Source organism: Callorhinus ursinus, unplaced genomic scaffold (assembly GCF_003265705.2).
Source record: "Callorhinus ursinus isolate GAN/ISIS: 27379988/994484 unplaced genomic scaffold, GSC_fseal_2.0 scaffold1, whole genome shotgun sequence".
NCBI classification, from domain to species: Eukaryota; Metazoa; Chordata; class Mammalia; order Carnivora; family Otariidae; genus Callorhinus; species Callorhinus ursinus.
In genome coordinates, this window is record NW_027397063.1 from 132149630 (window position 1) to 132177440 (window position 27811).

At 37.7% G+C, this 27811-nt stretch overlaps 1 protein-coding gene across 8 annotated transcripts in view; it reads right to left on the reverse strand.

Annotated features, from left to right (window-relative positions):
* NEK10 (NIMA related kinase 10) overlaps positions 1 to 27811 on the reverse strand; it is a 248908-nt gene that overhangs the window by 67465 nt on the left and 153632 nt on the right. For all 8 annotated transcript variants that reach the window (XR_012380845.1, XM_073900999.1, XM_025883157.2 and 5 more), the window contains exons 26-28: positions 15825 to 16038; positions 876 to 1059; positions 683 to 769 (exon numbers count right to left, since the gene is read on the reverse strand). Coding sequence is in view for 7 of the 8 variants with exons in the window: in XM_073900999.1 (XP_073757100.1) it covers positions 683 to 769; positions 876 to 1059; positions 15825 to 16038 (485 nt within the window). In the remaining variant the exon portion in view is untranslated. The remainder of the gene's footprint in view (positions 1 to 682; positions 770 to 875; positions 1060 to 15824; positions 16039 to 27811) is intronic.

Genomic DNA, 27811 nt, shown 5'->3' on the forward strand with positions numbered 1-27811 from the left:
TAAAAGAATTATTCTTTCCTCTCCATGTTATATTTTAACCTCTCTTTTCTTTCAGTTGTAGATTTGTTGAATGAATTGAATCCTATCTTTCCTTATAATCTTTACATTTTATCCAAATATATCTTATCTTTTCCATACCCCAGACCCCAGACTATTTACTTTCCTGTTTTAAATTAAGAGTCAGAATTAACATATGGACTGAATTTATATATCCTATTTTTTCATAGTACTAAACAATTAAAATATTTATTTTCCTTTAGTGTTTGAAATATAATATATCTCTTACATAATGGAAATAAAATTGTACAAAACTTAGTCTACCCCAGGACTAATTTCTTCTCTAAGGCTCTAACCCCTACAGAACAGATTCATAAGAGGTCACTTCCATATTCCTGTGGTCATGTAGTGTGTCTCCAAATTAGTTATCTCCACTCCCCAGTTAGAAGCTGGGTTTGCTGGTGGAAATAATGAAAGTATGCATTTGACAGCTGAGACAACAGAAGACCACAGCGCCAGCTGGCCTCTGGGCCCATTTAGAGGGCTAGACAAACCTGTCCTAATCAGCACTGCACCTGGAAAACAAACCTCTGCCTTAGGTATATGATGGCGCTTACTCAACTCCCAAGCGTGATTCCCAAACCATGATCCACCGGAGCCTTGCAGGCCAGTAAAGAAAACTTACTGAATGTAGATTCTTTTAAAGGGCTCGAACTGGAGCTGCTGGAGTTGTCCGAAATGTCCAGTTCATCATCTAGCTCTGAGTACATATCTGCACGTGAATAAAAGAGTAACAGAATAAAATAAAGAGCAAATGAGCCTCAAAACAGACAAAACTCAAGGGTGCATGCATGTTGTCGCCGTTTCACTAAAAATACCTTTCTCAATATTCTCTGAGTTGAAGTTCTCCTCTGACAGGATGTCATCACAGGCCCTGTCTTCATCCTTACCGCAGGGGGCCTGGAAGCCCTCGGGGGGCAGGTCTGCGCTTTCTGAAAGGTCGCTTTTCAGGCTGGCGGCCCCACTGCTGTTACTACTCAGGCTTGCCTTCTCAAAGGTCTCCTGAAAGAGAAATTCGGCTACGGTAGCCTTTCCTTCCTTCCTTCCTTCCTTCCTTCCTTCCTTCCTTCCTTCCTTCCTTCCTTCCTTCCTTCTGTAGGACCCAAAGCTTGTTAGAACATATACTCAAATGCTTGCTACCTTATTAGAAATATTTCTGCCAAAGCACCATTAATAGTTCTGGCTGCATGTTTTCCACAGAGTTCAATTGGTCCGTGACTACAAAGAAAGTGTCTCTGCACTACTGGACCAACAGGAATGGATGTGCCAAGATGCTCAGTGACAGAGGTCTGGACAGACTGGCAGAAGAAAATGCAGCACTAAGGAAAAGATATGTACCAATTAAGCCGAAATTACTCTCCTTTAAGTTATCTTAATATTTGCTCTCTTTGCGGCGCCTAGATGGCTCAGGTGGTTGAGCACCCAACACTTGATTTCGGCTCAGGTCATGATCTCAGGGTCCTGGGATTGAGCCCCGCATTGGGCTCTGTGCTGGGCATGGAGCCTGCTTAAGATTCTCTCTTTCCCTCTCCCTGCCCCCCACCCCACTCTCTCTCTCTAAAAACAAAATAAAATTAATAATAACAATAATTTGCTCTCTGAATAAGTCACGGGGATAAAAGGTACAGCATAAGGAGTATAGTCAATGGTACTGTAATAGCATTGTATCGTGACAGACGGTAGTTACACTTGTGGTGAGCAAAACATAAGGTATAGAATTATGGAATCACTATGTTGTACACCTGAAACTAATGTAACACTGTATGTCAACTATACTTCAATAATAAACAAAAGTTGCTATCAAATCTCAGCACCACAGTGGGTAAGTAGGGCTTAGTTTCTTCAAATCTCAGGGAACTTAGTAGCAGACACAGCCAGGCCATGGAGGGAGAGAGGTGAGGTCCCCTGAAAGATGAAGAGCTGGGGCAGAGGCTCTAACAATGACCAATGCTCACTAGAGAGACAGGTCCGTGGTTTTTTGTTTTGTTTTGTTTTCAGATTCTTTTCTCCAAAATGAAAGGGACACCCACAGCCACCAGGGGCAGGTTCCTAAAAACTCCATGGTGATGGAATTGAAGGTGAAGAAAATCTAAGATGTTATGAGCGACTGGAGTTAGAAGTCAGCCTCTGAAAGCTTTCACGTGTTTCTGTTCACTAAACAAGACAAAAAATGAAAAGAATAGCAAAGACACGTTGTGCCATGCAAACTGTCCAATCAATTTCCTCTTGTTATCTCTGTTTCCTGAGAATTTTTTCGTTGTTCTTTCCTCAGGCTTTCACCAAGATGCTTGGAGATATTTCTCATTCTGTTGAAGCTAACATGCAGTTGAAGGAGCATTTTAATGTTCTTTGGCTAGTCCTCCATCCAAAGTCTTCCTACTTTTGTGACTCAGCATTGTTCATTCCTGCCCTTTTGGATCTACTCTGGTCTGCCACGACCTTAGAACCCAAAATGGAAAATGCTTCGGACACTCTTTGGAATTGCTGAATGTGTGCTTCTCTGAAATTTTTCCCATGCTTAAGGCTCATAAGGGGCTTCCAGTGCCCCAGCCTCAGCTCTGCCCAAGCTCAGCCCCTGATACCAAACCCAGGAGCCTGCTTTTGAGGATCAAAACTTTCCTGCCAAACTCATGCAGCTCCTTCCGTGTCGTCTTCCTTTTTCTGTCCCAATCCACAGATCCTTCTTCTTCCAACATCCTCAACTGAAGTCAGAAATGTACACAGAAATAAATGTAGGATTTTCTCCTCCTATGATTTTTTTTATTCAAAATTAATCATCCACTGCCCTATTCTAAAGGCCACAACTAGATTTACAACCTTATAGGGACTATACACTCAAGATGTGTCAATACTATCAACGTTTTTAAAAAAAGAGAGAGAGAGAGATCATTTTTGGGTTTACAAAACTCTTTATTACACTGATGCAATTAGATGCCAGAATCTATATATCTCTAAAGCCTGCAAAACTGCAGCAAAGGCTTTGTTTCTTTTTAGAACAAGGATGGATAAGACATTTTTCTTTGGACAAATGAAGAGTGAGGAGAAATTGTGAGTCCTGATACAGGCATTCCAGACTTGAGGAGCTTTGACTTGCAACCAATACCCAAGAACCAGTTGGGCTGCAAATCAAGTCATTTGCAACCACCAAAATTGTATCCATAAATAATTGGGTACTTCCTTAACTTCTGATAAAGGGGAATTCACATTCTGAGAGAGATGCTTTTTTCAAACTCTGTAAGCATGGAAAGTATGATATAGCAATGTAGAATGTATAGTTGTTTTAGTTTAAAAAAAAAAAAAAAGACCTGTTTCGATAATCTCTTACAGCAGTTTTTGCTTCAAAAAAATCTATAGAGTTCTTGAACTTGACATAAATGATATGCCACTGTAGACACATTTTCCCAAATGTGATTTCCAGAGTTTTTCCTTGTGAATATTTGAGTATCCAACTCATTACCAACTCTCCCCTCAATGCCTTGCATAATGTTTTGTACATAGCAACTGCTTAATAACTAGTTGCTGTATTGAGATTGAAGGGAGAAAGTGGCCAGGAAAGCAGGTGAATTCCCTTATATGATGAGTAGGTTTTGTAGCTTCTGGGTTTTTTTGTTTATTTGTTTTGCTTTTATTTTGCCTGTTTATCCAGGATCCTACATCGTGATGTTTCTCCAAGAGCTGACGAGACTATTTGGTGATAACGTCTCCCTTCCTTTTTCCCCTTTACTCTTATGAGAAGTTATAAAACTCCACTCATCTGTACTAGAGACGGCTGGCCCAGCAACGACAAAATGCCTCTGTAACCCAGTAGGCACTGGCCAAAGGCAGAGATGGTCAAATGTTTTTAGCCTGAGGGTTGAGGCCATTAAGGTATTTTCAAAAGTTGCCTCCAGCAAGTACATCAACCTATTAAAGGGAGTTGATGGGGGGGGGGGTGCAGCCTTGCAGGATGCAATTTGGCTGCTGTCATCTTTTTTACTTTCTAATTAAGATTTTTCTAGGAATAGGAGAGGGAGTTAACTTTTTTTTTTTTTGGCATCTATATATCTCCTAGAAACGGATGGACACATTCTGTGCATCAATATGGCAGCAAGAAGAAGACAATGCAAATCAGACAATAAAATTATCACTGATATGAAAATCATCACCATTATAGGAGACACTTCCTGTCACAGTGCTGTTATAGGCACAATTATGTTTAGCTCGGTTTTGCTCATTATAATGTAATTTTTTATGGGTGCAGCAGATTATAATACATTTTCAGTTGAATAGCAATTCTAACAATAACAGACTGACATTGCCTAAATTAACTGCAACAGTAGGGAAAGAATTAAGAGTCTATTTTATTAAAACTAGTGCAATTTTTTTAAATTGCCCAGAATGCTTTATAAGGAGAGAGAGAGAGAGAGAGAGAGGGAAAAAAAAGCAAGAAATAAACATAAAGCATAACACTAACTATATCCTGTAGATGCCTTACTTTAGAACCATAAAGAATACACTATTTCTTTTGTTCTAAAATAGTCATTCTATTTGAGCTATGTCTTTGCCTACTTTCTTCTATTTGTTTAGTTAATAACTGTGACCTTAGATACATAAATATAGTGCTACCCAGTTCTTGACAGCAATTCACCTGGCTGAGGTGATCTCTTTTTAATGGCAAACCACATTCCATGCTTTTCATGGATGATAGCACAAAGAAAATCCAAAATAGGAGACAGATCATTGACTGTATATTACTGTGAATAAATTTAGTCCCTAAATTTCAAAGTATTAAAAAAAATATTAGCCAGGGGAACCTCAGTCAGTTGGGCATCCGACTTCTGATTTCAGCTCAGGTCATGTCTCAGGGTCCTGGGATCCTGCCCTGCATCAGGCTCCCCACTCAGCCGGGAGTCTGCTTCTTTCTCTCCCTCCTTCTCCCTCTGCCCCTCCCCCACTCGTGTGCGCTCTCTTTCTCACTCTCTCTAAAATAAATAAATAAATATTAAAAAAGAAAATCAGCCAGTGTGACCAAGAGGGCTGAAGGGATCCCATTGACCCAGGCTATAGCTAAGTGGTCTGATCAGTTCAGCAGGTGTGGCGAGAGGCTCCTGTCCAGGACCTCACTCTGGGCCACTTGGTTTTGCCACTATAGGGAGGTGGGCCACAGGAGCAAGCTCAGACTATGGTAGCTGGGGATCTTTTAGCTTCAAAGCTGTTTGGTTGATAAAACTGTCTATTTTATTTATGAAATCCTGAAGCATTTCCCTGCTCCTGTGCTCCGTTTATCAAGTAGAAGAGCAATACGTTCAAATGAAACCAGAAAAATTGGTGTGAGAGGTGTTGAAAATAACTAAATTTACAAATATCATATAATGAAGGTAATGTTCTCCTCAAGTTTGGATATTAATTATTTTTTTAATTTTGAACTTAACAATATTCATACAACGCTAAATATTTTGCTTTAATATAATTAAATGTATATAATTATGATCCCATTATTATCATGACACTCTCTTAATTAGAACTTCTTAAAAGCACAAGAACATACTAATGAACTGTCACTAAAATAAGTAGAGGATGAATTAATTATTACAATTCAATCTAAAATTCCACTATCAAATTTACCATGCTTGATAATGTTTCACTGCCACTCCATAAATAATCTAGTATTTGCAACAGGTTCTCTATTATTCCTAATTCAAAGACAGGTTTTCTAGAAGAAATAACATTAATAAGGATGAGGAGAAGAACAGTGCCATAATCTGAAGGTATCCCTTATTAAAAATACAGAAGATATGGTCTACATCAACTGACTGACCACCATTTTGTTTCAAAATTACATACTACCAAAGGAAAAGAACTGAATGTATGTGTGAATACGTCTGAAAGTATTTCAAAGGAGGCCAGAATTAGGTAACATATAGAAGAATCATTTAACATATAGAAGAAACCACACACAGAGAATCATTAAGTGGTCAAGTTTTAAGGCATTCTAATTTGGATTGCTCAAAAACAAGAAATCCAATTGCAAAGCAGCACTGCATTCAGTTAAGGTATGAAACAGTATGGAATTAGACATGGGTGGCATCAATATAAACAAACCCCACAAATCAGAACTGCACTTACTGTTTACTTTTTAATACAGAATTACATAAGGGAAGGTCTAGTTCTTGTCAAACCACACACTTAGTACGTGACATCAAAATACCAAACTGATTAAGTGCCAATAAACAAAGAATTAAAAATCAAGGAAAAGAATCACCATCATCTTTTGTCAACTTCCCTGCTTCCATTCTTGGCTCTCAGCAGTTGATTCATACACAGCAGCCAGCTGTATAACTTTAAAATATTATGTCGCCCCTTTGTTCAAAACGCACATCACTCAAATCTATACCATGGACCACAGCACCCTCATCTCCTACTCCCTCCCCCTGCTTCACTGTACTCCAACCACGCAGGCCTCCTTGCTTGCCCCTTAAATCTGGCAGGCATGCTCCTACCTCTGAATATTTGGACTTGCTGTTCCCTCCACCGTCAATGTTGTGCCTCAGATATTTGCAAGGCTCAACCGTGTAACATATTCAGGTTTCTACTCAAATGTCACGCAGTTATAGTGGCTTTCCACGACATCCCTATTTAAAACAGCCTGTCTTTCCCACATCTACCAATCACTACTACTTTGCCTTTATATTTTTGTCCATGGTACTTAAGTGTATATTAATTCACTTATAATTTGTCTTCCTCCACCGTGAAGGTGGAGTTCTTCTCTTTACTGTTAAAACACAGGCTAGAATAGTCCCCAGAAGAGAATATATAAATTTTGCTGAATAAGTGAAATAAAAGACTGATTTTTCAAAGTACTACAAAGCTCTTCTCCATATTAAAACAAAGGGTAGAAATCAAAATAGCAGCATTATTTTTTTGAAGAAACTGACAAACTGATTCTAAAATTAATAAGTAAATATAACAGATCTAGAATGGCCAAATCAAACTTGACAAAGAAGAATGAAATTGGAGCACTTACACAACCTAACTTCAAGACTTACTAAAAAGCTACAATAATCAAGACAGTGTGGTATTAGCCTAAGAATAGATATGCAGATCAATGCAACAGAATAGAGTTTGGAAATAAATCCACATATATAGTGTCAAATGAGTTCCAACAAAGACCTGTAGTAAAATCAGTGAGCAAACATTAGACATTTTAAGAAATGATGCTGGGAAAACTGGGTACCCATAAGGAAAAAAAATAAATTTCAATCTTTTCATTATTCTATGCATGAAATTAAATCAAAATGGATCATAGGCCTAAACATAAAATCTATCACAAGAAGGAATTTACAAAAATAAAAAAGATCCAATTTTTGCAGCCTTGGGATAGGCCACAATTTCTTTAACAGGATACAAAAAGCACTAACAGAAACAAAAAACTAAATAAGTAAACTGGGCTTCAACAAAATTCAAATTTAACAAAATTTCTACTCATCAAAAAAAAAAGACCAGTCAAGCCAAAGACTAGGAAAAAATTTGCAATACCTATATTTGACAACAGAGTCATACGTGGAAAATATAAAGAACTAAAATCAACAAAAACAGACAAATAATTCAATAAAATAATGGCCAAAGATTTGAGTAAATACTTCACACACACACAAAGAGATATATAAATGATCAATAAGCACATGTAAAAGTGCTCAACAGCCTTGGTTATCAGGAAAATACAAACTAAACCACAAAGAGATACCTTTCTATGCCCACTACGAAGGTTAAAATCTAAAAGACTGGCAATACCAGATGTTTACAAGAATGTGGAACAATTGAGCAACTCTCATACATTGCTCTTAAAAATGCTAAACAGTACAATTTTGGAGAACTGCTTGGTAGTTTCTTTTTAGAGTTAAACATACAATTACCTTATGACCCTGAAATTCTACTCCTAGGTATTTGTCTAAGAGAAATGAAAGTATCTGCACAAGAAGACTTATGTAAGAAAATTCATAGCAGTCTTACAGAAAACCCCAAATCTGGAAACAACACAGTGTTCATCAACAGGAGAATAAATTATGATATATTCATACAACATAATACTATCGAACAATATAAACAAATAACTGTTATACACAACAACATGGATGAGTCTCACAGACATTAGGTCACATGAAAGAAGGCAGACACTAAAGAGTACATACTGTTTGTGATTTATATGAGGTCAAACAATAGGCAAAAGTAATCCATAATGTCAGAAATCATAACAGTCTGTCCGTGAGCAGGGAATTGTATGGGAAGGGGCATGAGGGAAATTTCTGAGGTGATAGAAAATTTCCGAATCTGGTTTTGGGTGCAAGTCAACCATGTGTCAAAAGTTATTAAACTAAGTAATTAAAATTTGCACATCTTAGTGTATGCAAATTATATCTCCATAAACAAAGGGGGGAGTTATGGTGTGGATGTGAGAATTATATATATATTTGTGCAGGAGCCTAAAAGGCATTGTTTTACTTTCTTAAACCATAACAAGTATAGAATTTGCCAAAACAAGTCATGATTTTCCCAATACCTCTTTCACTGCATCATTATTTGTTGCATTTTCACAGCCTTGGGGGAAATTCAGTCAACAATTAACCAGACAATAAAAGCAAAGATGTTCACAAAAATATTGTCCTTTTAAAGTACATCATTTTCTACATGGCTTAATTTAATCTCTTAGCACAGGATTGCAGACACACGCCTTTAGTGGCATGCTCAGCAATTGTAAATGACATATGGTATAATAAAAATAAAACAACTCAGGTAAATAAATAGCACAACAGTTTTTTAAATTTGCACTAAGAAAATGAGAATCAGGTACTTGCATCTCTGCTCAATTCCTAAGTGGTCAACTTTAAAGATATTTGAGAATTTAGGATAAATATCAAATGCCTGCCAATAAAGTTTGCCAAGAACATATACATATTATATTAGAAAGGTACAAGAAGAATTCCACTTCTTTAAGTGAAATTATAAAGGGATTGTGGATTTAGAAAATAATCTTTGCTGACAAGTGCTCTACCAGCTGCTTTCCCCACCCCCAAGGTAGATGGAATTTAGGATAATAATTATGTGTGCCTTATTTCAGTAGTTTGACATGAGACTATCATAGAAATCTTCCTTTTTTGTAATTCACCAAAAGCTTAGAGTACATTTCTAGGACTCACTATGGGAACATTTACTCTTCATCTTAAGCATGAGATAATTTATCAAGATCAGATATGATTTTTGAAAGATCATCTTAGTAGGCCCACAGAGGATGGTTAAGGGAGGGAGATGATTCTAGATAACCTGAGTAGAATGGATTCGATCATTTGGAAGGTCTTCAAAGCTGAGGCTTCTTTGAGATGAAAAAGAAACTCCATCTGTGGACAGAAGGTTCAGCCCATGTCCAAAAGTTTCAACCTGCCCTTCCTGCCAACCCACCCTATGGATTTTGGACTTACCTAGCCAGCCCCCACAATTTTATAAGACAATTCCTTGCAATAAATCTCTTCATATGTATCTTCTACTGGTTTTGCTTTATACATTCTGTGTAGGACTGTTCTGTACACCGTATAATATTAGCATCCCCGGCTGCTTCCCCTTAAGGGCCAGTAGCAGTCAACGTCGTTGTGATAAACAAAATGGCTCTCACTACACACACACACACACACACACACACACACACACACACACACACACACACATACAATTCCCAATGACCCCATAGACATTGCAGAGGTGGTACACTAAATCACTGCTGGAGTTGAGGAGGAGACCAGAGAGGCAAGAAAGCTGGGTATTGCAATGACCCAATGTGAGATAATGAGAATGAGAACTGGAAGGATAAGATGGATTTGTCAGACATTTCAAAAATAGGACTGGTAAAAGATTGCTAATGAAATGGATGTAGGATTTGAGGGAGAATGAATTGAAGACGATGTCCAGGTTTCAATTAAGGTGATGCGGTGTAGAACATGACTGGGTTAAGGAAAGAGACTCCATTCACTGTGGGACTTGCTGAGCATGCAGTACCTATTAGACACATGTGTAAATGCCCAGCTCAAAATTTAGGTCTGTCATGCAATGACAGACTGCGATCAGACACATAGTTTTGGAGGTCTTCAGAAAATGGATGTGTTGTAAAACACACCCCAATGTATTTTGCCTTCTTAGAAAATATTGTGTACTTTTCCTCCCAGAACCTGTATACTGTTGAGACCAAGCCAGGAGGCTGGGGATTATAAACCCAAGGAAAGGCCTGAATGAAGAACACCTAGGGAAAGAGGAGGACGTGGTAGAAGGGCAGTTTCTAGCGTGTGGACAGAGAACGGGGAAGTCTTTCTGAAGTTCAAAGAAGGAGCCAGAGAGAAGGACAGAAGATAAGAAGGCAAGTTCGAATATCTTTGTTTTTCCTCCTTACATCCTCTCCAGCAGAGGTGAACCCTGGGAATGGAGCAGAGCAGAGGGTTTGAGGGAATAATTCAGGTTCAGCCAGAAAAGACTGGAAGTTTCAGAGAAGCTTTGTGACCATCATGCCACTCTATACTATATAGCTAATATGGGCATTTAAAATAAGGCCCATGAGGGTAGACGCACTTTGTTCACTGTGGTATCCCCTGCACCTAGCATAGTACCTGACACCTAATAGGCAATCAATAAATGTTTGTTGAATGGATAAGGTAGGGCTGATACTGTGTCCCCACTCTGTTAGTTCCCCATGGACTATGTGGCATAGGTGGGAATCTGAAGCTCCCACATGCCACAGTGGGAATGTAGAAAATGGATATAGTGCTCACTGGTGAGTCCACCAGGTTATCACTGCATGGAGGGAGCACGGAGAAGACAGCTCAAAACAGGGATGCCACGGTAGGTCCCCCAAAGCCACAGGGATAGGTTCACCTCATCTAAAGTCAACAGAGGCCAAAAGAAGAAGACAACACACAGAGTCCCCTCCCTTTGGCGTGACGATGCCTAAGCTTCCTCCTGTATCCAGCTGCCATCTTGGGAGAGGGAGATGGAGAGGAGAGCCCTTGAAATGGGAGAGAAACTTTTAGACCAAAACAGCTGATATAAGTGTTAATGCCTATATCCTCCATTTTCTGCTATCAGCAGGAACAGGGGTTCAAACCAAAATGATATATGATTATGGAAGATAAAGTTCTCATTTTGTACAACCAATTTTTATCCAAATTCATATGAAATGAAAAACTATGGAACAAGACAGAGCTCACTCAAGAGAAGAGCAAGAAGAGAAGCAGAACATAGAAACTTAAGAGTCCAGGGCTGGAAGAGAGAATAAGAAAAGAGTGTTCAGAGACATAAGATGGAAACCAGGACAAAGAGTGTGGTCGAAACCACAGGGAAAAAAAAGTTCAAGAAGGAGATATGAATGATAAGGGAGAATTAGCCTTCAGTTTGATAATCTAGTTGTTAGTTACTCTGGAGAAATACAAGGCTTTAGTCCACACTACCCAGGATTAAACCCAAACACTAGGTATGAATACCATGACTCGGTACTCTGGAAACTTCTGCCATCTCGTACCAGCCTACTTTCCCAGACTTTCCAAACTATGCATATCAAAATATGCATTATAAATCAGGATATCCAACTCTCAGTCCAAGGTCTGAAACCAGCAAACTAGCTTGGTGACCTTGGACAAGTCTCTTCTCTTGGTTTCCCTTTTCTTGCCTGTTAAGTTAAAGCATAAAACAATACCATTTCTAAAATGTGATTAGTAGTCCTAAGTATGCTAAGCCGGTATATCTGGAGCTCATGTACTTTTGCTATTCTTTTCCATCCAGGAGTGACTCCCTTACCTACTTTCAAAGCCCAAACTTACCCCACTTGTTTTGGGAGCCTCTCTGAACTATATTAGCCAGAGATCTCATTTGGTATTTACCCAGATTTCTTCCTGCATATATGTCTTGGCTTCCCAGGTAGACTGGATAAGTCACTTCACAACTGAGACCACTCCTTATAATTTTTTATAACCTTCACAGTAGCAAGCACAATGTCTTACATTCAGAAGATCAAATCTTTGTTCTTCTATTAATTATAAACTGTAAGCATTTTCAACTTTTCTCTTTTTGTGTTGTTCCCTGTTAGGTTTATGAATGTGAAAGTTCTGTAAACTGAACAAACTCACTCTACTAGTAGAAAGAAATAATCATGTAGCTTTAAAACAGAGGTGGTGAAGATAAAAGTACCTGTCAAATATCACTGGAAGAGAAGTGGGAAATCCCTGCAAAACTCATCCTTCAAGAACATGTTTCTTTCACGATTATCCTTCAGTCTCCCTGGTACATTCAACTCTGCTCCATTTATACACATAGAAATATGCTTTATTTACAAATGTTAATAGTAGCCTACAGCTGGATCTACAAAATCCCAGTAATCTGAATGAAATTGAAGTTTTCTATTGATTATCCACATTTTTCCAGGCTGGGTTTTAACACTCATCCTTGTATTTGCAGCATGCTGTTTAGAAATGTCTGCAACCAATATTTCTGCCTGGGATATAAGATAATGGCCAAAGGGCAGCTATTTGGTGTATTTAACACGTTGTGCATAATGCCAAAATGCCAATCATGATTTTGACTACTACAATGCCACAGTACCCTCTGTAGCACAATAGACTTTTATTATTACATATTTAAGTAAAAATTACACCTTATTTTTCTCTGCTTGATTCTTATTCTTGACTCTGCTCTCCTTGTGATCTGTTTTGAATTATAAAAACTGGGAAGCTTAACACTCTTCGAAAAGAAAGTTTTGCTTCTCTTTCATAGAGTCTAAACCACAGTACAAAGGACTGAACTTTATTAGTGAAGACTTCTCTGTCCTTTTGAAATATATATATTAATACCTGTCTTTACTGGCCTATTGCCATAATTAAGAATAAGCTAAGATGTGAAAAAGTAAGTAGCATACACCCCATGACATAAAAGTCCTTAATGTTTCTTATCAATTGTTTTTTCACCCACTAATTTGCAAAGTTCTAGCAATTCACAATGGATCTCCTTATCAGTGCTGAGAATTCATAAAGTTCTACTGCACTCACTAATTTCTCTTTCCTTTGACTATTGCTTATCATTGGATTGTGTAATTGTATTGTTGATATTAACTCCTCTGGGAGACATTCCACTATATTTGAAAGAAACAATCATAATACTATAACAATACTTGAGAAAAAAAGAGACATAAAATTTTATACCTGTATTTTTCCCATCAGTAATGGTGTCAATGTATGTTTTTAAAAAATAATAATTGGTACTCAGCAAGGATAATGCCAATTAACTGCATGCTGTCTTTTGATGAAATGTAGTATTTCCTTCTCAATTCTTTAATAAGGCTGCACTTTTCCTTTTAGTTAACATCTAATTAATCCAGAGATGAAAAATTATCAGTATACATAAAATAGTGCAAAAGGAGAAGATATTTGATGGTTCTTTAAAAGTAGTAATATAAACTCTGCCTAGAGATAAAGCATTTCTCTAAGGTCCCTATGAGACCGAATGCTCCATGAGGGCAACGAGGCTGGCTAGTAGCACGTGCTCAATAAATACTTATTAACTGCATGAAAACCACACATGGATTTAGCACTAAGGACCAGTTAATACTAGATTAGCAAGTTGCATCAACAACTATTTTTTTAACATAATCACTGCTCATTTTATATAACTGGTGCTATCTTATAATTTTGTGCCACTTTTTAATTTGCACAGTTTATTGAAACACATTAACTTATTTAATCCTAGTGCTTTCTATAATAGTTAATATTTTCACCCTAATTTATGGATGAGTACAGAACTACAACCTCAAAACTCCCTCGTTGACTATAGATATCTTCCTTACCTTAACCCAGTCATGGCCTGAGAGCTAGATTTCTAGAGTTAAAATGGTCCTCCAAATACATACTGAAATTATTGATGGATGAGATGATACGGTGTCTTGGGTTTGTTTCAAAATAACCTACGGATGGCAGGGAGTGGGTAGTGGGTGGGCATAAAGACAGTATGTGATTGGCCCAAAGTAGCAAATTCTTGAAGCTGGGGGGTGGCTACATGAAGTAATATCTTTATTTCTGTAAATGTATGAAATTTTCCACAGTAAGAGTTTAAAAAAAGAAGAAAGAAAGAAAAGCTGAGAAGTAAATAAATAAACAAAACAGTCATTCTCGAGGTGTTTCGCTAAAGATAGAGGATTTCTGCTGGTAGATTTTAAACTAACTCCACCCACCCCCACATCAGCTACAGGGATCTAATAGAAACGGACTCTTTTATATCCAACTGGAAATTGGCTAAGTAGCTTTGTAGTGCAGAACTTAATAGAAGGCCTCAAATACTTAAGATATATAGAAATGGCTAAATCTCTTGCATTTTAGTTTACTGGGAACACTGCACTCTGAATGCAACATGACATACATAGAATGGTGTGTTTCTCACTGTTGCCTACTTTTTATGAAGTCAGGTAGTTAAATAACAAGAAAAGGGAGCTCTGACTCGCTGTATATAAGATTTAACTGTGTTCAGCAAGAGCTATAACTCTCAAGTTATATGCTTCTAAACATAAACCAAGGCCTTAGATAATCACCAAGGATTGTTCTGTGAAATTACAGCTGGGCTCAGCAAGGCAATAAAGATGAGTTTTTCCCCCCAAAAGAAAACTATACTGAATCTTCAACTTTCAGATTCCAAGTATGTCAAGACAAACAAACCACAGAGTAGTGCTTTCCTTTTAATAAAAAGGAGTTTGATGGAAACTCTATTATCCAAGAAATCAGAGGAGGGAGGGAGGGAGGGGAGGGGGAAAGGAAGGAAGGAAGGAAGGAACGAACGAACGAACAAAGCGACGAAGGAACGAAGGAACGAAGGGACGAAGGAACGAAGGAAGGAAGGAAAAGAAATCACAGCTGTCTCTTCTTTGAAATCAACTCTATATTATTTTCTCAGCTGAGGCAGAACAGGTCTTTAGGGTCCTGGAAAGGAATTTGATGACCAAGTACCTTGATTAAGAATGGGTGTTATGACCCTATTTCCTTGGGCCCCATGCCCAGGAGGGAAGAAAAGAATATTTACTAGGTTGAAGGGTCCCTGACAGGATCTCTGCTTGAGGGAGCCTGCAGCATAAGCAAAGGAAGGATCGTGGGTCATGATACAACAAAAGCACAGGGGGCAAATGAGAGACAGCAACAAGCGCATCACTGGCATGATCATTTGCACATGCGGACATTTGTAGCTTTTCCCTTTTTCAAGCTCTGCTCAGAAATAAAGGTTACCGGCAAGAAAAATTAAAGGACATATTCTTATTTGAAGGATGGCAGCATTATTACCACCACAAACAGTAATAAAAGCCACTAGACTAAAAAGACAAAATTTTAAGGTGATTATTATTTCCTTCTCTGATTAACATATAACATTTTCATCCATATTCCCCAAATCGGATTGCTAAAGAAATAAAATATACATATTCATTGCTATCTATACAAAGAGCATAATATAAGCTTAAAGAATTGCTAAGGGATCTTTTTGAGGCCTCTTGTTTTGCAATATACAATAAATTAGGGGTAGTTCATTGGAAAATCATTTATATTGACTTTAATTTTAATTATAAGACCTGTAAAGGGATGCAAATCTGGAACTATATAATAGTGAAATACTGCATGTAGCAACTAATATTTTCCTAACTTAAGATAATCTTCCCTAAGACAAGCCTGAACCACTTCAGGTGACCTTATTGGAGCACATCGTGAAGACAATGACAGCTGTGCACTTACATGACATAACAGAGCCAGCTCATGGTGACATGTGACAGCATTCCGGTTGGCTTCCATAAAGTACCTCTGCGTGCGCTTCCGTTCCCGTTCCAGCTTCTTCTCCAAAGCCAGCTGAGATGTAGACAAGTTGTCTAAATACTTCATCATGACGTCTGATATCATCGAGCTGACTTCTATGATATCTGGGCGGGCTTCTGCATCAGGAGTGAGGCACCTAAGAGAAGACAAGCTGTTTAGAGCCCTCTGGTCAATGTCAGGACCAGGCCACGGGTGTGGAGGGTCAAGGTTAAACCCCACTGTGTGTCTACCATGGTGTTCTCACCCAAGAGCATCTGGGATTAGATGGACATCAAGCACAGTTTGGAATCCAGACTTCTCAAATGGTATTTGGAAAGTTTGGGAAGCAGCACTGTTCTGTTTGCAGTGGGGCTGTTAGGCAAGGGCTACCGGCAGGCCATGAAGCTGCTCCTCGGGTCTCAGGACAGGTGGATATCGTCATCTTCTCCTGTGTGAACTGGCTATTTTCTGTAATTACTGCCAAGTCATTGGTCAGTGAAACAAAGAGGGATCCCGAGAATGTAGACCCTGATGCACTAAATGGAGGGTAGGTTTCTAGGGAATCACAACTTATTGGCCTTTTCTAGCTGTATAGCAGCAATATCAACCCAACTTGATTAGTGTGTGTCTTACAAAACATGAATCATAAAAATAAAATGCAACCCCGTTACTTAAAGGTTTAAGATGTTTGTAATAATTTTTTAAAGTAACTAATTGGACACATTGCATGCTAATATTTTCTGTGATTTGGAGGTAGGAAATGTCAATCAGCTTACTAAAGGGAATATTATTTATGCCACAGCTAAACACTAATAGAAAGCTATTCTAGACACAATGGAATCAATTATCAGGATCATTGTTAGCATGATTTAAATATTTCTGGCATTCCGTATAATATTTTGTCTATTTTTTTAATTTATTTTTTTTAGATTTTATTTATTTGAGAGAGTGAGAGCTCGCCCATGAGAGAGAGAGAGAGAGAGAGAGACAGAGAGGGAACACAAGCAGGGGGAGTGGGAGAGGGAGAAGCAGGCTTCCCGCCGAGCAGGGAGCCGGACACGGGGCTCGATCCCAGGACCCTGGGATCATGACTGGAGCCGAAGGCAGACGCTTAACTGACTGCGCCAACCCAGGAACCCCAGTATTTTGTCTATTTTTTAAATTCAAAATCTCTAACTTCACTGAAGTCATGTTGCTTCTTAATAAACTTGAACTTATTTGGACTTTGAGAAAAAGATCTAATTTTCAACTTTTTGTATTTGATTTAGCAGCCTATAGTTCATACAACTTTCACCTATACTGATCTCTCCAGGAAAGATTTGAGAACTATTTTATTTTTATTATTACTCTTCACCACAGAAGTCAAAATAAGACTCTAACTTGTTAATTTGCTAATTATTCTTTGTTTTTTACCCGATTATGAATAAAATATACATATCTTAGACATTATCATTTCATGCTTAATCTTTATGTTATTTCTTTGTAAGGCAGTGGGCTTGCACTATAGTTATGACAGGCACTTACACATCTGCTGAATCCATATTTAACAAAGTTCAGCCTATGCATTTGTAACAAAGAAAGACAAGGCCAGCTACATAATTTTGGGGGTACCCAGGACAATATGAAAGTGTGGGGCCCCAGCAGGGAGTGAGGAAGTCAATCTCTCCTCCCATAGACCAGTGTCCCAAATGATGGTAGACAGGAGACTCCCAAGAGATTGTAACCTCCATGCCATCATGATGCACTTGGTATCTGGATTAGAGGTGGGCAAGAGGCCCCACTGAATCACCCATTGAGTGTACCACAGTGCTACCAGCCTGGTTAAGGATGGCTTCTCTTTTGCCGCACCCAAAGATTCAAGAGGGCACATACTGTACTCTGATCCTTTCCTTGTCTGCATTCATAAACCCACAGGGGAGGAGGTAAAGGTAAACAGAGGCCTCCCCTGCTGACATACCCAATCACCATATCAGGTAGAGAACGGTAGCAATGATGGGACAGGGACAGAGAGATGGAGCTGGAGGCCAGGCAGGGCCCACAGGGCCAGGAGCAGATGGCCGAGAATCTATGTCAGAGAGGTAGGAAGTTGGAGGGACCTCATAGGAACTGAAACTTCCAAGCCCTAAACATACATGTTCCTTGTCTCATTAGACTTCATTTCTGAAATACAAATTTAAAGATGAAATTATTAAGAATTTCATGACCTTGAATACAGAGCTTTAAACCCTAAGCATAGGACTGTTTTGACTATGGGGACCCTGAGCATTGCTCATAAGCATGCGAAGCTGAACTTCCATGCCAGTGACATATTTGTATTCAAATTTCTTACTTTTGTTCATAATCATAAAAGCAGCTAAGATGTTGAATTTCACCTTCTAATTAAATCAGTTTCTTCATCTACTCTCACTTAACTAGCAAAAGTAATTAAAGCTGATAAAAATGCTTGGTTGACCTAGCATTGGTTATGACTACCATGTGAGAGAAAACAAAAACAAAAACAAAAACAAAACCAGCATCTAAGCCTTTCATTAGTGCATTAGACTAAAGTCTTAGTCTGCAGATATTTAAACTGATTCAAGATAATATTAGCAGTTGAATTACCAGCTGAGTTTTTTTTTTAATCAAAAAAGCAGTATAAGCTAGTTTTGCGAATTACAGAGTTATATATTATGGTAAATGGGAACACGAATGGTCTCTGTTCTGGCATTTAGTCATCTCTTTCTCTCCCAAAGTTACTCCCCTTCCTGGATTTGCCATCACTGAAAAAGGAGCCAACAGGGAGATGCAATTTAGCATCACAATTAGGCAGGCAGGCTCCAGGTCAGATTGGGGGAGTTAAATCCCAGCTCACCCTTTATTAACTTATCTTGGGCAAGATTTAGCTTCTAAGTCTCTGGTAGCCTATCTGTAAAATGGGATAATCACAATATCTACATCTCATCAAGCTGGTATGGCAATTAATGAAGTCACCTGTGTAAAGTGCTGGGACATTGTAAATGCTCAATACATTGAAAAGAAAATCCACACTTTTATTTTTTCTCTATTCCCTCCCATATTTAACCAACACAAATGCTATGGCTTCTCCCTACTAAATATTTGTTGAATCCTTATCCCTACCCTCTAATCGACCACTATTAGCTTATTTGATCATTGCTTTCTTGGACTACTGAGTTTCTTAAATGACACTCATCTTTTGTCCACCTCTGACCATACTGTAAACTGCCACAGAATTATATTCCTAAACTGTCTATATCACTTCTCTGTTAAGAATTCCTCAACAGCCCCTTATGGTCCAATAGAACAAAACTAAAATTTCCAGCATTCCATAAAAGCCCCCTCTGTAACCAGCCCTTACTTCACCTCCAGCTTCACACCAAATGCTTCCCCTTGTCCAGCTACACACCAAATGCTCCTGTCTGTCCTTTCCCATGTAACCCATGGCTCTCTTATGCCCCCATTTCTTTGCTCATTTTGTTCCCTCTGCTTGAATTTGTTTTTCCCAATGATATCCGCCCTTTTCCAGATCCCATCCCTATCTGCTTGCCAAAAACCCCACTTTTTTTCCAAGTCTCCATTAGGAAGACTTCTTGGATCACCCTCAAATGACTTATCATCCCCTTTTTGTATATTCTCATTACATTTAAGTCCTTAAACTACTATAATATTGTATTGCAATGATCCATTTCACCACTAGAAACTGGAAACTTCTTGAGAGGACAGACATATGTCACCTTCACCATGATCTCCTCAGCATGTAAAATGGAACCTGGGTCCTGGTAGGTACTCAGCAGATGAATGAATGAATGAATGAATGAACAAACTTAGGCTAACATCTAAGAATTTAACCTGTCCCAAAATATATACCCCAAATATTTGGCCACAAACTTTTAGACTTCCAGGAACATCTCTTACCAAAAGTTCTAAATTAGCTTCAATTCTCTAAAATATGTCCCTGCTTAGATATTTCAGAGAAATTCTTCAGAGTGAACAAATGTTTCAATGAATCTCCAATCAAATAAACAAAAAAATCATGTTCTAGAAGAAATCTAGGTTGTTCTACTCACCCCACCCACTTTGTCTCCACTCTGCTCTGAGACCAGATGGAAAGAATTGGAGGGATCTGATGTTCAATTGTATTCATTTTGTGTTTTAAGAAACAAAGAGTTGAGCATTATGGTGGAATGAGTTGTTCCCTTTGTCTCTCTCTTTCAATTCATAACCAGTCAGACATCCATAACCTAACAGGGTTTGGTAATTTGGTAATAAACACATAGCATAAAAAAGGGACCACAAAAATATAAAAAGGGGAGAAGAAAAATGACAGAACATGTGTAGATAAATGAAGATAAGTTATCAGCATAAAATGGACTGTTTTATCTAAGAGACATTTTATACAAACCTCATGGTAACCGCAAAATGAAAATCTAGAGCAAAGACACAAAACAGTAATAAGGGGGAAAGTGAGCAAATTATCATAGAAAACCACCAACCTAAAAAGGTAAATAGAAACACAAAGAAAAAAGAAATAATAGAAACATAAAACAATCAGAAAATAAAAGACAAAATGGCAGTAGTAAGTCTTCATATATCAATAATCACTCTAAATGTAAATAGGTGAACTCACCATCAAAAGGCACCAAGTGGCTAGATAAATTAAAAAACAAGACCTGACTATATGCTGCCTTCAGGAGACACACCTCACCTCCAAAGACAAACAGATTCAAAGTGAAGGGGTGGAAGATGATACTCTGAGCAAATAGTAACCAAAAAAAAAAAAAAAAGCAGCTATAACCATACTTAGATCAGACAAAGTAGACCTATTAAGCCAAAAATGTAACAAGAGACAAAGAAGGTCATTACACAATGACAAAGGAGTCAATACACCAAGAAGATATAACAATAATAAATATATATTCTCTCAACATCTCAGCATCGAAATACATTAAGCAAACACTAACAGATCTTAAAGTATAAAAAGACAATACAATAATAGTAGAGGACTTCAACACCTCACTATCAGCCATACTTTAAAACAAATGAACTGAGATACATATAGAACATTCTATCCAATAGCAGCAGAATACACATTTTTCTCAAGCACACATGGAATATTTTCCAGAATAGATCACATGAGAGGCCATTAAACTAATTTCAGCAAATTTAAGAAGACTGACAACATGCCAACTATCTTCTCTACTACAATGACAGGAAATTAGAAATCAACAAAAGCAAAGTGAGTAGATTTTAAAATATGTGGAAACTAATCAACACATCTCTAAATAACCTATGGGTCAAAGAAAAAATCAATAGGGAAATAAAAATTTATCTCAAATTAAAATGAAAATGTAATGTATCAAATTTTGTGGAATGCAGCAAAAGTCATTTTAAGAGTCCACAGCAATAAACACATATATTAAGAAATTAGAAAGATCGCAAATAAACAACCTAACTTTATACCTCAAGGAACTAGAAAGAGAGAAACAAACTAAACCCAAAATTAGAAAGAAGGAAATAACAATCAGAGTGCAAATAAATTAAGTAAATTAAGTAGAGTCCAGAAAAACAATAGAAAGAATCAATGAAACTAGAAGCTGGTGCTTTGAAAAACAAACAAAATGAACAAATTTTTAGGTAACCTAAGTAAAAATAGAGAAGACTCAAATTTAGAAATGAAAAAGAAGACATTACAGCTGATACTACAAAAATATAGACAAGAAACGGATAAATTTCTAGAAACACACAACCTACCAAGACTGAATCAGGAAAAATAGAAAATCTGGACATACCAATAATGACTCAAGAGACTGAGTCAGTAAAACTCTCAACACAGGAAACTCCAGGGCCAGACAGCTTCACTGGTGAATTCTACCAAACATTTAAAGAAGAATTAACACCAATCCTCTTGAGATTCTTCCAAAATATTGAGGAGAAGGGAACACTTCCAAACTCATTTTACAAAACCAGCATTGCCTTGACACCAAAACCAGATAAAGACACCACAAGAAGAGAAAAGCATAGACAAATATTCCTAAGGAATACAGACGCAAAAATTCTCAACAAAATATTAGAAAACAAAATTCAAGCACGCGTCAAAAGGATTAAGCACTATGACCAAGTGGGATTTATCCCTGGGCTATAAGAGGATTCAACACATGGGTTATCTGTCACATCAGTAAAATGAGAGATTAAAACTATATGATCATCTCAATACCTACAGAAAAAGCATTTAATGAAATACAACATCTTTTTATGAAAAAACCCTTAACGGATTGGGTATAGAAGGAACATATCTCAACATAAAAAAGTCAAACCCACAGGTCACATTATACTCAATGGAGAAAAGTTGAAAGCGTTTCCTTTGAGATCATAAGCAAGGCAAGGTTGCCCACTCTCATCATTCCTATTTAATACAGTATTAGAAAAGTCTTAACTAGGCAAGACAAAGAAATAAAAGGCATCCAAATCTTGAGGAAAGAAGTAAAAATTTCTCTATTTCATTTTAATTTCTCAAGGCATCCAAATCTTGAAGAAAGAAGTAAAAATTTCTCTATTTCTCTATAGAGAAATTAAAAAATTTCTCTATTTACTCTATTTCTCTATATAATCTCACATATAAAAAAATCCCAAAGAGTCAATCAAAAAGACTGTTGGAATTAATCAATGATTTCAGGAGAGTGGCAGGTTACAAAATCAACTTACAGAAATCAATGACATTCTTTTATACTAATGATGAAGCATTAGAAAAAGAAATAAAGAAAACTATCCAAACCACAATAGCATCAAAAATAATAAAATACATGGGAATAAATTTAACCAAGGAAGTGAAAGATCTCTACAAAAAAACTATAAGACTTGGCTGAAAGAAACTGAAGAAGATCCAAAGAAGTGGAAATACATTTTGTGTTCATGTTTCAGAGGAATAAATATTGTTAAAATGGCCATGTCACCCAAAGCCATCTACAGATTCAAGGCAATTCCCATAAAAATGCCAAGGGCATTCTCCACAGAAACAGAAGAAACAATCCTAAAATTTGTGTGGAACCACAAAAGGCCCTGAATAGCCAAAGCAATCCTGAGAAAAAAAGAATAAAGCTGGAGGTATCACACTTCCTGATTTTAAACTATACTACAAAACCATAATAAAAACACTATGGTACTGGTACAAAAATAGACCCATAGACCAATGGAAGAGCATAGAGAGCCCCAAACTAAATCCCAGCATATACAGTCAATGAATATTTGACAATGGAACCAAGAACAACCAACAAACAGTGCTGGGAAAACTGAAGAAATATATGCGGAACAAAGAAACACCCCTATCTCACACCACCCACAAAAATTAACTCAAAATCCATCAGAGATTAAACGTAAGACCTGATACCATAAAACTCTTAGAAGAAAGGAAAGGAAGAAGCTTCCTGATATTGGTCTTAGCAATGATTTTTTTGAACGTGATGCCAAAAGCACAAACAACAAAAGCAAGAAACAACAAATGGGACTGTATCAAAATCAAAAGCTTCTGCACAGCTTCTGGTACTCAGTTAATGAAATGAAACAACAGCCTGTAGAGCAGAGAAATTTTTACAAACCACATTATCAGAGAAGGGGTTAATATACAAAATATATAAAAAACTAAACACAACTTAATAACACTCAAACAAGGGGCGCCTGGGTGGCTCAGTGGTTAAGCATCTGCCTTCGGCTCAGGTCATGATCTCAGGGTCCTGGGATCGAGCCCCGCATCGATCAGCAGGAAGGCTGCTTCTCCCTCTCCCACTCCCCCTGCTTGTGCTCTCTCTCTCACTATGTCTCTCTCTGTCAAATAAATAAATAAAATCTTAAAAAAAAAAAACACTCAAACAAATAATTTGATTAAAAATGGGACAAACTAAATAGATATTTTTCCAAAGAGGACATCAAAATGGCCAATAGGCACATGAAAAGATGCTCAACATCACTAATCATCAAGAAGATGCAAACAGGGGCACCTTGGTGGCTGTTGGTTAATTAGCCGACTCCTGTTTTTGGCTCAGGTCATGATCTCAGGGTCATGAGATTAAGCCCTGCATCGGTCTCTGCACTCTGCATGGAGTTTGCTTCAGATTCTCTCTCCCTCTCCCTCCAGTCCACTCTCTCTCTCTCTCTCTCTCAAATAAATAAATAAAATCTTAAAAAAAAAAAGAAGATGCAAATAAAAACCACAATGAACTATCACCTTACACGTGTTAGGATGGCAATCATCAAAAGGAAAAGAGATAACAGGTGATTGTGAGGATTTGGTGAAAAGGGAACACTTACACATTGTTCATGAGAATGTAAATTGGTCCAACCACTGTGAAAAACAATATGGAGATTCCTTTAAAAAATTAAAAATAGATCTACCATATGACCCAGCAATTCCACTTCTGGGAATACACCCAAAAGCAAAGAAAACAGAATTTCAATGAGTTACCTGCATTCCCATGTTTATTGCAGCATTATTCACAATAGCCAAGATATGGAAACCTAAATGCCCATCCTTGTATGAATGAATAAAAAAGAGGTGGTACATATATACAATGGGATATTATCCAGCCATGAGAAAGGAAGATAGATTCCCATTTTTGACAACATAGATGGAACTTGAGCACATTATGCTAAGTGAGATAAGTCAGAGAAAGACAAGTACTATATGATAACACTTATGTGGAATCTAGAAAAATCAAACTTATAAAAAAATAGAAAACAAATGGTGGTTACCAGGACATGAGGGGTGAGGGGGATAAGAATGATAGTGTCTAAGGGTACAGACTTATAATGAGTCATAAATAAGCCACAGAGATCTAATGCACAGAATAATGAATACAGCCAATGATACTGTAATATAATTATGTAAGGGATAAATATTGCTCCATTGGCAAACATATTACAATATACAAATGTATCAAAGTGACACACTGTACACCATAAATTTACAAAATGGAATATGTCAAATTTACTTTGGGGAAATTTTTAAAAAAGAGAAAACCAAAGAGTTGAAGGTAGGGTGGAAAATGTAAAGATCCACTTGTCCTTAGAACTAGCTGAAAGCATTAACTGTGCTAGTCATCATGACTGCCTCTGAAACAAAGCACCAGACGGCTTCTGCAACCAGGCACAGATAGAGAAATGTAAGGCAATTGGAAGATTTTGTGCATAAAAGGAAATGTTCTTCTTTTTTAGAAAGTAAACAGACAATATTCTTTGAACAGTGTACTGGAAGGTAAAAATAGTAATGCTGGTACTGGGCAGAGCAACAAAATGGATTTATTTTCTGCCCCAAACTCTTCAGGGTTGCTAAGTTATTCTCCCAGTGTAAAAGCCTGCTGCTAGGAAAGAAAAGTTCCAGTGGCAGAATGTGCTTGTACACCACATGAACAAACAGGAAAAAGGAAAGATACTGCACATGAAAACATAACTGCATGTGCTCTACCCAAGACAGGATGTACAAGGTGAAAATGAGAAAATGGAAAAGCAGAAGAAGCAAGAAGATCATGTAACTGGAAAACCTTAGGTGTGAAATTAATGAATCTAGTGAACTTGCCCATCAATGGTTGTCTTGCATTTCAAAGGCTCTATCACGTTACTTATGATCAGCTCTGAGCTTGATGATTTGCGGAATCATAAATGATCATTAAGATCAGTTTTGCCTTTATGTATTCCTTGCATCAATTTTCTGAAGAAAACAGGAAACTAAGAAAATAGAAAATTGAATTTACTTCCTTATTCTCTTGGAACTTAATTTTTAAAGATTAAAAATCCAAAGCAAATTAAATATGTAATTACATAAAATTCATGACTGAATTTGGTTTTATGTCTAATTTTCTAAAGATAAAACTTTGTGATGTGAACCCAGACAATGAATCTTGAATAACCTTAAATGAAAACCACAACTGCTATAGAATGCACAGTCATCTTAATGTATAATCAGTTATAAAATTAAAATTAAACTGTCAGTTCTTACTTATTATGGCATCTTAGTTATTTTGAATTAAAAGTGTCCTTACAGGGGCGCCTGGGTGGCTCACAGCTCAGGTCATGATCCCAGGGCCCTGGAATTGAGCCCCACGTTGGCTCCCTGCTCAGTGGGGAGTCTGCTTCTCCCTCTTCCTCTGCCACACCCCACCCCAACCCCTGCTCATTATCACTCTCTCTTGTGCTCTCTTTCTCTCAAATAAATAAAATCTTTAAAAAAAAAAGTGTCCTTACAAATATTTAATCCAGAGTCCCCTAATAGTGATCATTCATCCTCTTAAACATTTTGGTGACAGGGAATTCACTACCCACTCAGCAGCCTGCCTCACCTGGGTATCTCTAATTCTGACACACACTTCTAATTGTGAGCTGACCTGGGTCTCCTTGGAACTCCACTCCACGGTCTTGGCTCTACTCTCTGAACGTCCACAGAATAAACCCAATTGTTTTCATATTTTCAGTGTCATTCCATTTTCCTTCCTGTACCCCCAAACTTGTTGACTCAACTTCCAAGCCACCATGGAAACAGCCCCACTTCTCTCCATCAACACCAGCACCACTGCAGTCAGAGTCTCCATCATGTCTCGGTGGACTGCTGGACCTACTTCCCCTCCTGCCCCCATTCCCTGCTGTCTATTCCCCACAGAACAGCCAGCATGATCTTTGCTACAGAAGAAATTTTCACTATATCGCACTTGTAAATAACCTTTAGTTTTCTCCTAAGTACTTGAGATAAATATTCAAAATGGCCTATCAGACCTAGTCGATCTGGCCCCCATCAGCCTCCCCAGCCCTAATCATTGTTTGGCTATTCTCTCCCTGAATCATTGTTTGGCTATTCTCTCCCTGACTTAACATGCTACATCTTCAATTTCTTTTAGTGCCTCAAACTAATAAGCTCTATGCTGGTCTATGGTATGCTTTCTCCACATTTAACTATTTGAGAATTAGTGGTTGTTCAGGTCTCAGATTATATGTTCTTTCTTCATAGAAACTTCCCAAAGTCCCTAGACTAGGCCAAGTCCTTCTGGACTCTCTCATTGCTCCCTTTACCATTCTTCATCCAATTTATTATTATTTGTTTTATATACTTAATTCCACAAATAGCAACACTACTATTATTAATAACAATATCTAATTTTATTGAGGGTTCACTAAGTGCTGGGTACTGCTCTAAAAGCACTAGAAGCATTATCTTATTTAATCTTCAGAACAAGCCCGTGAGTAGTTACTATTGCTACCCATACATCACAGATGAGAAAAGGAGGTAGGTGGAAGAATACGGATTAAAATCCAGCTGATTCCAGAACCTATTAACATTCTTAACCTTTCCATGTAATGTTGGTACCTGACTCCTCCACTAACTTGTTAGCCCCAAGACACATGGATACCAATAGCCAGGGAGGCTGTCAGAAGCAAATTATGGTCCTGTTTGCCCAGTGCCACAAAATCAGAACAATGTCTCTGTACATTTTCTCTGTACCAGCCCTCCCCTGCTCTTTGTGGTGTTCAAATACCTATGAGAAGGAGAAATTAAATAAGTAAATCTGGTATTCTTGTCTTGACATCTCTGGAGACTTCTTGGATTTTTGAGGGACTTTCCAGAAAACAAATAGCAGAGAACAGGACTAAATTGTGGAGATGAGAAATTTAAATACATTTGTCTGGATTCATTACCAACAGGGCACGATCTAATATATGCAGAATTCAGATTATTCAGAAAGGGGTTTCAGCTCATTTCCCATAATATTAACAGTGATAATTGCCAATATTGCTTAAGAGTCACCATTCACCAAGCTCTGTGCTAAGTGATTTTTCTAGTTACTTTGTATAATTATCACACCAGCCTGATGAGGTTGGTATTATTACAATCCCCTTTTTACTGGATGAGGGAACAGAGATGCAGAAAGAATGGTCAAATGTTTTCAGAGTCTGCA